The 14,467-nt window shown below is 46.2% G+C and overlaps 3 protein-coding genes across 3 annotated transcripts in view; 2 read left to right on the top strand and 1 right to left on the bottom strand.

Moving 5' to 3' along the window:
* Positions 1 to 5,210, bottom strand: part of zfc3h1 (zinc finger C3H1-type containing) — a 12,119-nt gene extending 6,909 nt beyond the window's left edge. Inside the window, exons 1-14 of the mRNA XM_008311234.3 lie at positions 5,018 to 5,210; positions 4,229 to 4,808; positions 3,501 to 3,899; positions 3,167 to 3,330; positions 2,583 to 3,015; positions 2,295 to 2,509; positions 2,077 to 2,200; positions 1,906 to 2,006; positions 1,329 to 1,511; positions 1,076 to 1,243; positions 836 to 973; positions 351 to 469; positions 133 to 279; positions 5 to 11 (exon numbers count right to left, since the gene is read on the bottom strand). Coding sequence (XP_008309456.1) covers positions 5 to 11; positions 133 to 279; positions 351 to 469; positions 836 to 973; positions 1,076 to 1,243; positions 1,329 to 1,511; positions 1,906 to 2,006; positions 2,077 to 2,200; positions 2,295 to 2,509; positions 2,583 to 3,015; positions 3,167 to 3,330; positions 3,501 to 3,899; positions 4,229 to 4,808; positions 5,018 to 5,065 — 2,826 coding nt within the window. The 5' untranslated portion in view covers positions 5,066 to 5,210. The remainder of the gene's footprint in view (positions 1 to 4; positions 12 to 132; positions 280 to 350; positions 470 to 835; positions 974 to 1,075; positions 1,244 to 1,328; positions 1,512 to 1,905; positions 2,007 to 2,076; positions 2,201 to 2,294; positions 2,510 to 2,582; positions 3,016 to 3,166; positions 3,331 to 3,500; positions 3,900 to 4,228; positions 4,809 to 5,017) is intronic.
* Positions 5,211 to 5,710: 500 nt separating this feature from the next.
* Positions 5,711 to 11,411, top strand: tbc1d15 (TBC1 domain family, member 15). Its single transcript, XM_008311203.2, has 17 exons — positions 5,711 to 5,741; positions 6,161 to 6,221; positions 7,230 to 7,331; positions 7,435 to 7,509; positions 7,668 to 8,029; positions 8,281 to 8,383; positions 8,508 to 8,702; positions 8,902 to 9,030; positions 9,117 to 9,220; positions 9,297 to 9,391; positions 9,456 to 9,572; positions 9,799 to 9,899; positions 9,973 to 10,072; positions 10,180 to 10,277; positions 10,354 to 10,470; positions 10,570 to 10,656; positions 10,740 to 11,411. The coding sequence occupies exons 2-17, from the start codon at positions 6,198 to 6,200 to the stop codon at positions 10,995 to 10,997; spliced, it is 2,067 nt and encodes a 688-aa protein (XP_008309425.1). The 5' UTR covers positions 5,711 to 5,741; positions 6,161 to 6,197; the 3' UTR covers positions 10,998 to 11,411.
* Positions 11,412 to 11,558: 147 nt separating this feature from the next.
* The window catches only part of tph2 (tryptophan hydroxylase 2 (tryptophan 5-monooxygenase)), a 4,364-nt gene continuing 1,455 nt past the window's right edge, over positions 11,559 to 14,467 (top strand). The window contains 7 exon segments of the mRNA XM_025056280.1: positions 11,559 to 12,768; positions 12,845 to 12,973; positions 13,327 to 13,510; positions 13,589 to 13,689; positions 13,849 to 13,916; positions 14,019 to 14,215; positions 14,315 to 14,467. The exon segment at positions 14,315 to 14,467 is cut by the window's right edge and continues 188 nt beyond it. Coding sequence (XP_024912048.1) covers positions 12,619 to 12,768; positions 12,845 to 12,973; positions 13,327 to 13,510; positions 13,589 to 13,689; positions 13,849 to 13,916; positions 14,019 to 14,215; positions 14,315 to 14,467 — 982 coding nt within the window. The 5' untranslated portion in view covers positions 11,559 to 12,618.

Raw genomic sequence — 14,467 nt, 5'->3', positions numbered from 1 at the left:
GCAGCAGCTCCCTGGAGAACAGCAAAGACACAAAACATCATCAGGTCCACGGTCGACCTGAAAAAGACTTCAGAGACATTCGGTAACCTAACTGCAGACCAAATCTTACTCCAACTGTGATGGCGCCCTCACCTGTTCTTCTGGAGTTTCTGCTCAGCCTCCCAGAGCTTCATCTCCATCGTTATTCTTCTGGACGGCTCCACTACAGACCCTGGTGTTATGGTGGAGTTCTGCATGGCCAGATCCATGGTCAGCGTCTGTGCGCTTTTTTGTTTCTCTCTGTTATGGACAACAGGTTGACATCAGAACCATTAAAACATCAGGAACGTGGACGGGACGACAGCTGGTACCTGTTGGTTTCCACTCTGAGCTGATTAAAGTCCGCCTTCTTCACTTCTAGCTGCAAATCAGACGTTCTGAGTGGATTGTTCTCCTTCTCACTTCCCGTCGCTGCTTTAGGTTTGGACGCCTAAAAATGACACAAATGTCGTCACAGGAAGGTAAGGTAGCTATTACAGCTATACATTCATGTTCCTTCAGTGTTAGTGTAGAAGCCATAGAAGAGTAAATATGAGTGAATTGTCAATAAAAAAAAATTCATCAGAATATTGTAAATTTTGATTATATTGTGATATTTTCAATGTATGAATATTTTCTTACACTCTTGTTTTCACCTTATTTTCTATATTAGCACTTAAAGAGAAAAGGAATTCAAATACGCAGACATTGGGCTCATCCCAGTAAAAATGCAGCACCATCTGCTGATCTTCCAGAAACATTACCACAAGTTGTCAGTATGACCTATTAGAGTGGAGGTCCATAAATGTGTCCTCACCTCCACCATTCTACGAGCTTCTTTGATCATAAACTCCAATCCTCTAAACACACTCTGAGGGGCGCCACAGGTGTCCATGTCCGAGTCGCTATCATCCGAGTCATTAAGAGAAACGACCACGGACTTATGTCTGGGCAGCTGGGGTGAAAAAAGGGAAAAAACAGTCGGTCACTTTAACAACACTGCCCCCTGATGTCAGTGCAACAGCAGCACGGCATTTCAGGAAACTTGGTATCTCACCACTAGTGGCAGCCGGGCGTTATGCCCCCCTCTGGGGAACCTGTTGACTCGAGGCTGAGACACGGTATTCAGACTGACCGTGCTCAAGTTTCCTCTGGACGGAGGCAGGACACCCAAGCTAGGTGAAGCTGGACCACAGGGGGAGGCAGGGCCACTCGAAGTTTGCTCCTAGAAGCACAAACATGGCCTTGTAAACCTGCAGCACCCCCAAATGGACAGAAAGCATGGTGCACATAAACAGACAAGCTCAGACCTCGGACGGCGCCACCCTCTTGTGGACCATGGACATGAGACACGTCTCCCTCAGCAGCATCTCCTCCTCTTCCTCCTCATCTGCAAAAGGAGGTTTTGGAGGAGCTTCCAGCTCCTTCTCAGGGGGAGGTGGTAGTGGAGGAGGAGGGGGAGCAACGGTTGAAATGTTGGAGGGGAGGAAGGGCTGATGAAGAAGAAAGTGTCGTCAGTCACATCACTGAAACTATTTTGTGGAATGTTGGAGGGGAATTGCTAATTTAGCACTTCAGGTGGACAGTTTTAGACAATTGGACAATTTTCACTGTCACACAATGTCAAAAGAGGACATGTGGGATTTTAGCTGCTTTAGCGTTAGGTATTCTCATATGGGATTTTAGCTGCTTTAGCGTTAGGTGTTGCTGGTTAACTGCCAAGTCTCAGCACCAAAAAATAAAATCAGTATTTAAACAGTTTGTCCACTGGGGGCAAAAATGAACCAGCAGGTCAAGAGTTAACTTTTCTGTGTTTGTGTTTGGTTTGTTTGAATGGTGGAACTAAAATGATATATTTTTCCTTGTAATGTTATAGGTCAAACATACCAGTCCCAAGGCAAGAGGGTCTGACCCATAGAGAGGTGCATGGGGGACGCCCAGATATCCTGGACATTCAGGGGGAAAGGAACTACGAGTTGGAGACGCCACTGAAAAACAAAGTAATTGAGTTAAAAATAGTCAAAAGGTCAATGACCTGTGAACCTGTAGTTGACTGACCTGGTGATCCCGTCTCACTGTCTGTGTCCATTGCCACTTCCTCGTAGTTGTCGTATTGGTACAAGTTACCTGAGGTGTCCAGACCTGATTTACCACCAGACTTCCTGTGGTCAGAGTCTCTGGACTAAGTGGTGGGGAGGAGAGAGAGGAAGAGAAAAAGAGTAAAGTAAGGGGCAGAGCCACACACCGTACAGTTGGACATGAGTGGAGCTCCTTACTTTACTGCGCGTCCGAGGCCTGGCTCCTCCCACCAGCTTCATAAAGCGATTGTACTGCTCATCCTGATTGGACAAATCACGGATGCGCCGGATTTCATCTTCCCGGTGGCGGCGCTCCTCATCATGCCGGCGCTTCTCCTCTAGGTGACGCTGCTGCTGCTGCAGCTTCCACGTCCTCAGCTGTTGCTTCCGGAACGCCTGCTTACTCACCGAGCCTGCTAGAGAAAGAGCAACCGTCAATGCTACTGCTGCAGGTCATGTGACAGAGGAAGTCCTGACAGATCTTACCGGAACCAACTGCCTTCTTGACAGGGTGAGTTTTCCCCACTGTGCGGCCTTTCTCTGGCCCGGCTTTGGGACTTGGTTTTGGGCGGTCTTTTTCGCGCTCCCTGTCTGAGGGCTTTTGACCTGCCTTGGTCAGGTCTTGTTCCCTTTCCACATTTTTAGATCTGGTTTTGGCCTTTTCTGCTGTACTGGCAGCAGCAGAGGAGGTCGCCCTGGTGGTGACCCTCTGTCTGTTGGTAGAAGCCCCTGCTGGAGTCAGACTGGTAACTGCGGTGGCGGTGGTCTTTCTCTCTGGGGCGGCTCTGGTGATACGATCTTGGCTCTTTTTTAAAACTTGCTGCTCTTTCTGCTGCCACTTCTTACTGGCCGACTGCAGTGCAAGAAGACGCAGCTGCAGCTCCGATAGCTCCTCCTCCTCAACCCGTGACACTGGAGCCTGAGGAACAAATTTTGCTTAAGTTAATACATTTGTTAAAATGTCATAGAACTGTTGAAAATATTAACAAAATGAGATCAGAAAAAATACATAACAAAAGTTATCTTTAATAGTTTCCACCTCTAGGGGACGCAGTTACTGCTATGCCTACCTTGTCAGGAGATAAGGCGGAGTCTTCACTTGACGCTGAAGACTCTACCCTACAGACAGAACACGAATCCTTCTGTTGATTGTCTTCCATCACAGGCGTCTCATCGCTGCAGCAAACGCACGTTACTGTCTCTTCACTGTCTGTTTTTTTTTGCTCGTCTTCCTCTGTTAAAGGTGGATAACTACAGTTAACTCAAATATTTGGCCAACTGATTTTTTTTAAGCTGTGATTTTATTCATATTCTAAGTTTAGCACGTGAAGCCAAATTTTAGCTAATCTAATATTGAGCCTATTGCCCTTCAATGTGCTCATCACGTACTGTCTGTGAACTCACCCTGTTTTCCTACATCATCTTCGTCTTTCCTGGGTTTCAGAGGGTCCAACGGAGTCGGTTGATACAATTTATGACGCAGAGGTTTGATGTTGAACGCCTGAAACACTTTCATTTCCATGGGCTCCATCTGAGATGGTTCCTCTGGTCCAACAGAACTTGGTCCATCATCATATTCTGCTCTGGCCACTGTGATACTCTGGACTTTATCTGGGGCATCTTCTTTTGCTGCCCCAGGACTCGGTTCCAGTGCCATGGTCTCTTCTTTCCTGATACATTCTAGTTCCAGTTGGATCTGGCGGTACTTGGACAGCAGATCTTCAAAAGACTCGTCCACATTGTTCTCCACCTTGTGAGGGACTTTCCTCACCTGGATCTGATGATTCCGCCCTGAAGGTTTCGCTGCAGTAAATGTTAAGGCTGTAGATAGCACCATTCTGCATTAAACTTTTTTTTTTTTCATACACAAAATTACAGAATAAGAAATGTATTTTTTTAAGAGCCAAGTTATTAAATCATTAGCACTAACAGCAAGAACCAGTACCAGGATTCTAGGGCCAAACTGGATTATATACCTTTAATCCCAGAACTATTCCCACACAAAGACCAAACAACAATAAACAATAACTTATGGCTTCCTCTTTGCCATACATTTTACCTTTACCTTAGAGTACCAGACTTTTACCTCCATCTGGTCCAGGTTCTGTCATAGTTACCAAAGGACAGGATACGTTTTCTGGGAGGCGATTCAGTCTTAAAACCGTGACTGTCACCGAGATTGTACCGACTCAAAGGACCACGGCATCCTCGATTCCTCCAGCTACGGCCGGCGTTCGGCATGACCCGATGCCGGAATCGGCCTAAGGCACAATGGCTCCGTTCCCAAAAACTTGAGCGAGGGCTGGGTTCTCCGAGAGGGACAAGTCCCGGTGGCAGAAGTGGTGGACGTGGTGGAGAAGGAGGCCGGTCTGAACCGTTGGGGAAGGATCCGGGCCCAGATCCAGGGCGCGATAAACTGTAGGGTAGACGCAGGCGTAAGTCCGGCGGTGGTAGCAACGGTAGCTGTCGGAGCTTTCTCGCCCTCGGCCCAGTGCCGCGGTTAGGGCCTGGCCTGCGACCGTCGCGAAGCAGCCGCACAGGGACGGTTTCCTCGGCATCGTCGTCACAGATTTCTCCGTCCTCTAGCTCTCCGTCCTCTCGGGGAGAGCGGTTATCAACGGCCGCCTCCATTAGCTCTAGTCCCCGTTGAGCGTTTACCACCAACACCGACACGAAGGTAGCAGGCGTCTGAGCTTTTGCCGTCCTGGTGCTCTGAAGAAACAAATATCGCGAGAGAACACGAGACAAGACGAATCACCGCGAGAAAAAACGAGATGTGAAATGACCGTAAAACCAACCCAAGTTAACCTTTTTAATGAGCTTCTGGTAAAACTTTAACAAATGCAAACTATTGTTCAAATATTATTTAGTCTTGGGAATGGTATTTAGGATAAAGCCACCATTATTCAAAAAAAACTTACCGATTTAAAGACAGTACTCATGTGTTCGTTCATAACGCCGGTTGCCATCGTCTTTCAGCAATCATCAGATATTCACTTGAAATATTGTTTGTTGCAAAGAACAAGAGTGATGCCCACAAATGTAGCCCCACCACGGGTATCTATAGATTGTATTTTGGCTAACTTTTGGTTATAGAATGTTTTTATCTCTTTAATATTTTAATTCATTTTTAAAATATATTTCTGTAACTAATAGGCATCTAGGAATGGTTATGTCCAAGATAAGCTCGCTTTTAAGATATTCTTTAGATAGTATCTGTATATCTGGGTTTTCTATCATCTCAATCAATTCTAATTGTATAGCTAAAATTTGGTTATTATTTCTGTATTTTGTTGCTACTTAACTCTTGACATTCATTGACTAATTTTTGTCATCCAAGTCATCTGAGTGTAAACCAGATCTGCGTACAGGAACATTAGGGGTCTGCGCCCCACTGTGTGACAGATGACGCATTAATGTCACAGGTAGTTCATATAGTTCTCATTCAAGTGGAAAAGATATATGAATAAATATAAGATATTCATTGTTAAGTGGAACATCATTTCCTGAAACGTCAGCTCTGCCTTCATGGCTTTGATGCCTTTAAATCTTTTATCATGTCATCTTCTTGTTTACTTATTTTTTATTACTTTCTTTTGTAAGAGGAAGTGATGTATTGAATTTAACAGATCATCAGGCTGCAGAGTAGGTTGCTGTTTCTGTTCCTCCATAATCAGAACCTTAGCAGATTTGGCACGACATATACTTTTAAAACATTGATTGAGGAAGTCAACTTTCTGATTTTTCTGACGTTATGAATTGTATGTTTGTAAACTATTATACTGCAAAAATTATGTTGCCACACTTTAGGTCAAAGGTATTTGTTATTGTTCTTCCATAGCTTTCATTTAACTTTTAAATGTATTTTTTAAGATAGATTTGGCCAATATTTATTTCAACATACATAAGTTTTACCTTTATTTTTTACCCCGTTTATTTTTGTTTTTTAATAAAAAAAAAATAAATATGAAGCTGGTTTGTAAAACAGTCAATAACACGAAAGCGGAAACCGGAACTAAGTCTGCCGGAAGCTGACTTGTTTCTTTTGTTTTGGCCGTTGACAGGCACGTGAACAGTTGACGTCATCAGAAAAAAGACATCATGGCGGCGGAATTTGTTCATAAGGTAAGAACTGCGTTTATCAGGTGTAGTGGATCTTTTACCTAGGGTCGGTTCTGTTCGCACTGTTAAATCCGGGTCGTAAGTTAAGCGGTTTTTGCCACTGTGCCGTCTAAATCTAATCTTGTTCAATATGTCCACTCATCTCCGGACATGCTATCTGTTAGCTGTCATTAGCATGCATCTGTGCAGTCTAGGACCAGGTCTAAACCCGGTTCGACTTCTACTCCATCAGTCCCAAAGTGAGCATCTGAGTCGGATCTATGTGCTCATTTTTCGTCATAGTTTTGGTCACCGGACAACGTGCCAAGGACGCCAAACTTGTCTAACGTCGTTTTGTCTTTTACTTCTTTAAATAAACTTTTAAACCCATGACCTGTGGTTTGTTTACACGTTTTAACAGCACTGCCCGTTGCTGCTCCGCCTTCCTGTTTACAATTCTTCCTGCTCCGTAGTGAAAGAATCCGTTTATGGGTAGAGATCCGGATTTGTTTGGCTGTTTTACAGGTTCCCTGCAGTATATCAACTTCCACAAAAGTGGTTCTGGATTCCTCTCTTGGTTCTGTTCAGTCATGCGTTGCTGCCCTCGGACTATATTTGAAGTCCGGTTTATTAGGAGAGAGCCAGACAGCCTGTTTGTCAGGCCCACACCAGGGGGCGTTCACAGTGCAGTTCTAATACAATCTACGTAATGATGTTCTTTTTGCCGATATTGTCCAAACACCTGATTTCCTATTCCGGTATCAACCTATACCGATATACCTTGTAATATTTATTCATTTATCTGTACCAACCACGGTACAAGTTGCTGGCACCAGCATTCTGCATACAATCCCCCGTTATTAAAATAGATTAATAAAATGAGCTGCAAGGCTGCCATCTAGTGACTTTCACTTTCATATACATATATAATATTTATATTATTGGACATCCCAAAATCTGAGCCATATCTTTACATGTTGAATGGCTGGACGCATTCATGCAAATGTCAACGGTTTTGTTTTTATTTTTCAGGTTGTTTTTGAACATGACGGTGTATTCATTCATCCCAGTGATGATTCGGACAGTGTGGAGCCATATCTGCTGGTCTCAGGATCACTCCGGATTATGGACAAGGTGAGCTGCATCACAGTGGTTTCTGGAGGCAGTGACTCGGCTCTCGAAGTTCTTTGTTCTGATCAAGGGTATTGTTTGACTTTGTCTCGGTTTGTCCTTGCAGGATGGTGACATCACGGTGGAGTACAGACCACTAGAGGACACTGTGGACATGTCCAATATGCTGTGTGCTGGGAAGGTTTGTTTCTTGTGTGACTGAATCCTGATAGTAACTGAATGTTTTACTGTGGTAGTGTTGCAATGCTGCCTGCTGGTCAAAATTTGTAACTAGTAAATTTTACCTGGTTGGTATCTGTATTCAGGAAAGTGCAGCTTCTAACCCCTGACTTTTCTCAGGACTCCAGTTCAGTGGTGCAGTGGACACAGTGTTCCGGGGAGGAGACTCAGCAGAGCTGTGAGACAGAGTGGGACATGGTGAACACCGTGTCCTTCAGGAGAAAACCCTGCGAGTTCAGCCTGCTGCCATGTTCACCAGCAGGTGGCGCGACTCCATTTCCAAACCACAGCCAGGAGAGGAGCAGGTGGACCTTCAGCTTCAGCCTCAGAGATCTCCGCTCCCTCACTGTGAGCACGAAGGGCTCCACCTTCATAGTCTTCACTTTAAAAGAGAGCTCCACTCCACTGCCCGCGCTGCACTTCCACCAGGGCGGCAGTAGAGAGTTCCTGGACAGCCTGAGGAGATATGCTCTGCTTACTGAGTACGTCTTAAATTGATTCCTCTCTGGTTTTTAAAATTTTGATTCTGATGCTAATGTAGGAGGACAGTCTGGGTCCAGGTTCTGGTCAAAATGTGTTTATTTTATCACTGGAATCGCTATCTAAAAGCTTAATTAAAGCTACACAGAAGAGGGAAATGATTCCTGAAAAGAGATTTTTTTAAAAATTGCTGTTTGGAATAGAGATTGTAATTTTGATGTAAGGAATTCACTGTGATAACGTGTGTCTGCAGGAGTCCAGATAATCACCAGTGTCTTATGGTCAGCACTCCAAACAAAGCTCTGTCGCAGTCCTTCGAAAATCTTCTGGACGACAACAACTTTGGCCTCATTCAGGTGAGACACTTGTTCAGAACCAAACAACTGAGTCACCAATGTCAAACAGAATCCCACATTTGAACCTCGTGGTTCAGGGCATTAAAAGCTAAAATCACTGGATTTCTTTTTTTTCCCTAACCAGAAGCTAAGAAAGGATCCGTATGTGGCAACACTGGGCAGCTTCTCTAAAGTCACCAACTACATCTTTGAAGCCTTCAGAGGTTCAGAGGAGCAGCACCAGCGCCCCCCAGAGGAGGTGGCTGACCTGTTGGGTGAGGTCATCCCAGGACTGGAGATCAACCAGCAGGAAGAACCGGGCTTTGAGGTCATCACTAGAGTGAGTGAAGACGTGTGTGGGGGACATGATAAGTCTACACTCCCTGGGACTGTAGATTTGAAACAACTGAATAAAAATGAACAGGACTTTGTTCAAATTGAACTCTTGTTCTTTTGGATGTTTGTTTGAGGGACAGCCTGTGGCTTAGTGGTTAGAGCATTGCTGGTTCGAATAACTTCACATGATGTCACACTGTCAGATTGACCTGGGGGCACGACCTCAGGTGACGAGGCTGGGGCCCGTGTCTACGGAGACGTGGGCTAAACACCAGGACGTAGAGGGACGGCTGTTTGGAGTCAAAGACCTCAAATGTCACATCTTCCGAGGGGTGAGAACTTCTGCCTGCCTCTGACTCACACACACACACACACACACACACACACTGGCTGACTCCTCCCCCTGCCTTTCCTACAGGGACTGTGTCACTCCGTACGCAAGGAAGCCTGGAAGTTTCTACTGGAGTATTTTCCCTGGAACAGTTCCCTGGAGGACAGGAAGTGTCTGCAGAAAGACAGGACGTATGTGACCCTCCCTCACCTGTCAAATTCTTCTACAGCTTTCTGTTGTTGACCCTAACGTTGCTCTGCTCCACAGAGACGAGTACTTCAGGATGAAGCTGCAGTGGAAGTCTGTGAGTGCGGAGCAGGAGAAGAGGAACTCCAGACTCCGAGACTACAGGAGTCTCATCGGTGAGTCACATGATCATTCTGACTGTGGGCGAAGTCAATCGTTGTGACATCGGTGTGTTTTCAGAGAAAGACGTGAACAGGACAGACAGAAACAACCGTTTCTACGAAGGCATCGACAACCCGGGTCTGGCTCTTCTACACGACATCCTCATGACCTACTGCATGTACGACTTCGACCTGGGTGAGGCTCACAGCAGCAGCTGTTCTACAGCAGTATTTAGGGATGGAACGATGCATCATGAAGAGGTTAAAAATTGATAAAGAAAAATCGAATGTTACAGCAATGTGACGGACACAGAGAATGTAATAGGATCAGCCAAACGTGTAGAACATCAGTGGAACGCCACATGTCTATGACAGACCACACTGGTCCTGTCAGTAACTCTGACCCCATCTGACCTCCTCAGGGTATGTGCAGGGTATGAGCGACCTGCTGTCTCCAATCCTCTTCGTGATGGAAAACGAGGTGGACGCCTTCTGGTGTTTCGTGTCCTTCATGGACCAGATGGTGAGTGGAGAAGTGGCTTAAAGTAATGGATCCTGGATCCTGCCCTGCTGCTGACACCTTGGTCTTTCTGCAGCACCAGAACTTTGAGGAGCAGATGCAGGGGATGAAGACCCAGCTGGTCCAGCTCAGTTCTCTGCTGCGTCTGTTAGACCTGACCTTCTGGAACTATCTTGGTACCTAAGTTTATGGGCTTTTACTACATCAGGCTACTAGTTGTGCAGTCCACATGATGATTTAAACTCTGATCGCTGGTCTCACCAAAGAATGTCGTCTCTTTCAGAGTCTCAGGACTCCGGGTTCCTCTACTTCTGCTTCCGTTGGCTCCTGATCAGGTTTAAGAGAGAGCTCAGTTTCCAGGATGTCCTCAGACTCTGGGAGGTCAGTAAATAAAACACACACACACACACACACACACGTGTGAGTTCCTGTCTGATGGTGATGATGTCACGGTCAGGTGATGTGGACTGGTCTTCCCTGTGAGAACTTCCACCTGCTGATCTGCTGTTCCATCCTGGACTCTGAGAAACACAAAATAATGGAGGAGAACATGGGCTTCAACGAGATCCTCAAGGTAAGAAGGAGCCTCCTCCCAGACGCCCCCCCCCCCTGCAGTGAGAGGGCGGAGCTTTAATTCTGACCTCATTTGTTTGTTTTTCTATGATTTGTTCAGCACGTCAACGAGCTGTCGATGAAACTGGACGTGGAGGAGATCCTTCAGAGGGCTGAAGGAATCTGTATGCAGCTGAGCAGCTGTAAGGTATGACATCATTGTGATTTCATCATCAACAGCACTCGTCTGATTGGTTTATCTTCTCTTACGTCACGTTTTCTTTCCTTTAGGATTTGCCAGACTCGGTCAGAAACATCCTGGGCTTTAGTTCCCACAAACCAGTCTCCAAGAACCAGAACCAACTCCAGACAAAGACTGCTCCTCACTCTGGTGTGCTGACAGTGCCCCCTGCTGCAGTGGCTCCTACTTACACAGCTGCTGTTACTCCAGTGACTCCACCTCCTATCAGAACATCGCAGCGACATGATGTCTGTACAAATGGACACTTGAGAGACCAGAGTTCATACAGCGTGGCCTTCATGTCCTAGTCTCTGGCCACGCCTCGTCAAAAAGTCACAACCCTGAGTTCACCACCTCCTGGAGCCGCAGTGCTCGCTCCGCCCTTTTCAGAGAAGAAAGTTATTTTTGTACTTCCTGTCTTTCCTTCACACAGCCACAGGAGACAGCACTGACATTTTATCCAGCTTGTGAACGTCGTCAGAACAGGAAGTGACTTCATAGTGGAATAAGAAGATAATGTGGTCTATGTTCTGATTGGACTGCTAGCTGTGGGAAGGACTGTCCTCGCATATGAGGAACAGGACAGCATTCTGGGAAATGGTCCTGTTACTCGCACAGGAATCGTTAGCATTTTACCTCTGCTGACGTCATGTTTCCTAAAAATGTGGGCGTGGCCCTTTATTCCCAGGCTTTGTAAATAAAGTTTAAATAAATCAATCTGATCCAATTTGATTGATCACTGATCAGTTTTCAAACCCCTTTAAACCATCTACACATTGTTTTTTTTAACTTTATTTTTATTAGAAACCATCTACACGTTTTTAACCTTGATTCTTTTCTCTTGTATTGTCGGAAAAGATGAGTAAAAAAGAGACGGGGATAGGAAAGGAGATAAGGTTAGGAAAAAAAAGGATTGTAGGGGAGTTGGTGAGATGATGTGATTTTACAGTCAGTCTGACTGTATTCTGTGACATCATCGGGTGGGTGTGGCCTGACTGTCATTTATAATATCTTTAATTTCTGGTTGTCGTTATCACGAATGTCCCGATGCTGCAGAACCTGTCAGCTCCTGATTCTGGTCTGAGTTAAAGTTCTTGTTTTGCTCCTGGCGCAGGGGTAAATGTCATCGTACCTGATGACGTTCCCCGGCCCCGCCTTCCTGCGTTCTGCAGGTTTGATGATGAAGGCGACGCCTCATATCAGCTGATCTGAGGACAACAAAGAGACGGCGCTCACTGCTCTTTCATTTCCTGTGAAGCAGGAAATTGTCTGCTCTCTGCCTCTGCCGTGAGGGTCTTATCCCGAGGACATCTGAGAGACAGACACCCAACGGATTGTCAATCACCATCTCCATGACAACACTGATGTCTAATAAGCATGTGGCACGCCTTCACTGCCCCCCCATACATATCCGTATTTAAGGAGAGGACGAGGGAAGAGAGTCTGAGAGCAGGAGGGACAGGGACATGTAGAAGACACATCCGAAGTTCACCAGGGACAACACACTGCGATAGACGGGGAAAACATTCCCGAGCTGCAAAGACAGAAAGTTAGAGACTGGTACTCCAGGGACAGACGAAGGAGACAGAAGAACGTAAAATGAATCCTGCTCCATGAGGGACAGACAGAGGACGAAGATACAGAGGACAGGTCTTACTTTCAGTGGCAACCCACTCCGTAATTCAAAGGGAATAGACATTTAGAGACACCCCAGGCTCTTGTCTCCTTTTCTTAGGGACCATAAAGACAAATCCATTCAGAGACAGGATTCCTGGGACTTATCTTTCCAAGAATTTAGAAAAATAAGACAAAATTCTGGATCCCAGACCACAGCGTGACATTCTGGATCCCAGGCAGCAGTCCACAGGTCCTGGGACAGAGACCAAGGTGCGTCACGATCCCTGGTATTCTTACACCCACTGGTTCCCAATGGCATCACCCCATGTGAAAAGGGAACCTGTTCCGAGGATGCAGCCGGCATCCATGATGATGTTCTCCACCAAGTACTGGTCCAGGAGAGGTCTGTCCCTGGACTCAGCTATGTTTGACAAGCAGAAACACCACACCGGAGGTCAGATGGTGAGTCAGAACTAATGTCCAGTCTAATGTCAAACTCTATCTGTCTGACCTGTCTTCCGGGCATTTCTGTGTCCAGTCCCGACGTACATCCTTCTGTCCAATCAATGAGAAGCCTGAGACCACAGAGGATTCTGGGAAAACAGCTGTGGTCTTTTCCCTGAAAAATGAAGTTGGATGTTTAATCAAAGCCCTGAACGTCTTCCAGGTAAGACCAGAATTTGGACAAGACCCAAAACAGGGTCTGGACCAGATTCACATCCAGAGGCAGCCTAAATAGATCCAAAGCTTTGACCAAAAACACTACCTATCGAGACCCACATTAAGGCCTACATATAGAGCCAGACCTCAGGTCCACTTTCAGGAACTCAAACAAGAGCAAGATGCAAGTCTCAAGTCCAGACCATGAACTAGATTTAGATCTAGCACAATTCCAGATTAGTACAAAATTGTGAATACACACAGTATTATGGAGCTAAATTTAAAATGATATCCACTTGTACTGTTAATCCAGTTCCACCTTAAGATCTGGACACTGCAGTTCTTGACTCTGTTGCGCAGGAGAAGCGGGTGAACTTGAACCACATAGAGTCCCGACCTTCCAAGCGAAACACTAATGAGGTGGAGATTTTTGCTGACTGCAGTTGCAGCCAGACTGAATTTGAGGAACTGCTGGACCTCCTGAAAGTTCACGTCAATGTGGTCTCCTTTAACACACCAGCCCACGTTTGGGCCACTGAGGCGGGTATGAACACTCCAAGCACATCCAGTGGCCTGTCTGACAACAAGTGATGTCACCTGACCTAAGGGTTTCTCTGTGCAGACGATGAGGAGGTTCCCTGGTTCCCCATGAAGATCTCAGAACTGGATCAGTGCTCTCATCGGGTCCTGATGTACGGCTCTGAGCTGGACGCAGATCATCCTGTGAGTGTGGTGGTCCATGTGGCCACTACAAAGATGGCTGCCACAGGGACTCTAATGGAGCACCATATACTTAAACAGTTATAGAGAGTAGAGATGAAGCGGCCATCTTTGGGTTGACATCACTGTTGTCTTCTTCCCTCCTCTTTATTTTGTCTTCAGGGTTTTAAGGACGAAGTTTATCGCCAGCGCAGGAAGTACTTTGTGGAGGTGGCCATGAATTATAAGTTGTGAGTATTTGTTTACTTCCTTTACTGTTTATCTGTTATTGTATTTGTCTCAAAGCTTCCTGTCTGTGAGGGCTTGTGTCCCATTTCTTTCTGTCCCACCAGTGGACACCCCATCCCACGTATTGAATACACAGCAGAGGAAGTGCGCACGTGGGGCATAGTCTTCAGAGAACTGAGCAAACTGTATCCCAGTCACGCCTGCAGGGAGTATCTGAAAAATCTCCCCCTGCTGGTCAAACACTGTGGTTACAGAGAGGACAACGTCCCTCAGCTGGAGGACGTCTCTGTCTTTCTGAAAGGTGTGAATGTGTGTGAGAGACCGTGTGTGTAACTCTGTGTGATGGCCAACCTGACCCTGCTCTGTGATTGGTCCCTGTGTGTGTGTGTGTGTATTCCAGAGCGCCCCGGCTTCACTGTGCGTCCCGTGGCAGGATACTTGTCTCCCAGAGACTTCCTGGCAGGTCTGGCGTTCCGTGTGTTTAACTGCACTCAGTACATTCGCCACAGCACAGACCCACTGTACACACCTGAGCCGTGAGTACATGTGTGTG

The sequence above is a fragment of the Cynoglossus semilaevis genome, chromosome 6 (genome assembly GCF_000523025.1).
Source record: "Cynoglossus semilaevis isolate Cse_v1.0 chromosome 6, Cse_v1.0, whole genome shotgun sequence".
Taxonomy (NCBI): domain Eukaryota; kingdom Metazoa; phylum Chordata; class Actinopteri; order Pleuronectiformes; family Cynoglossidae; genus Cynoglossus; species Cynoglossus semilaevis.
This window is presented reverse-complemented; position numbering and strand designations above follow the sequence as displayed.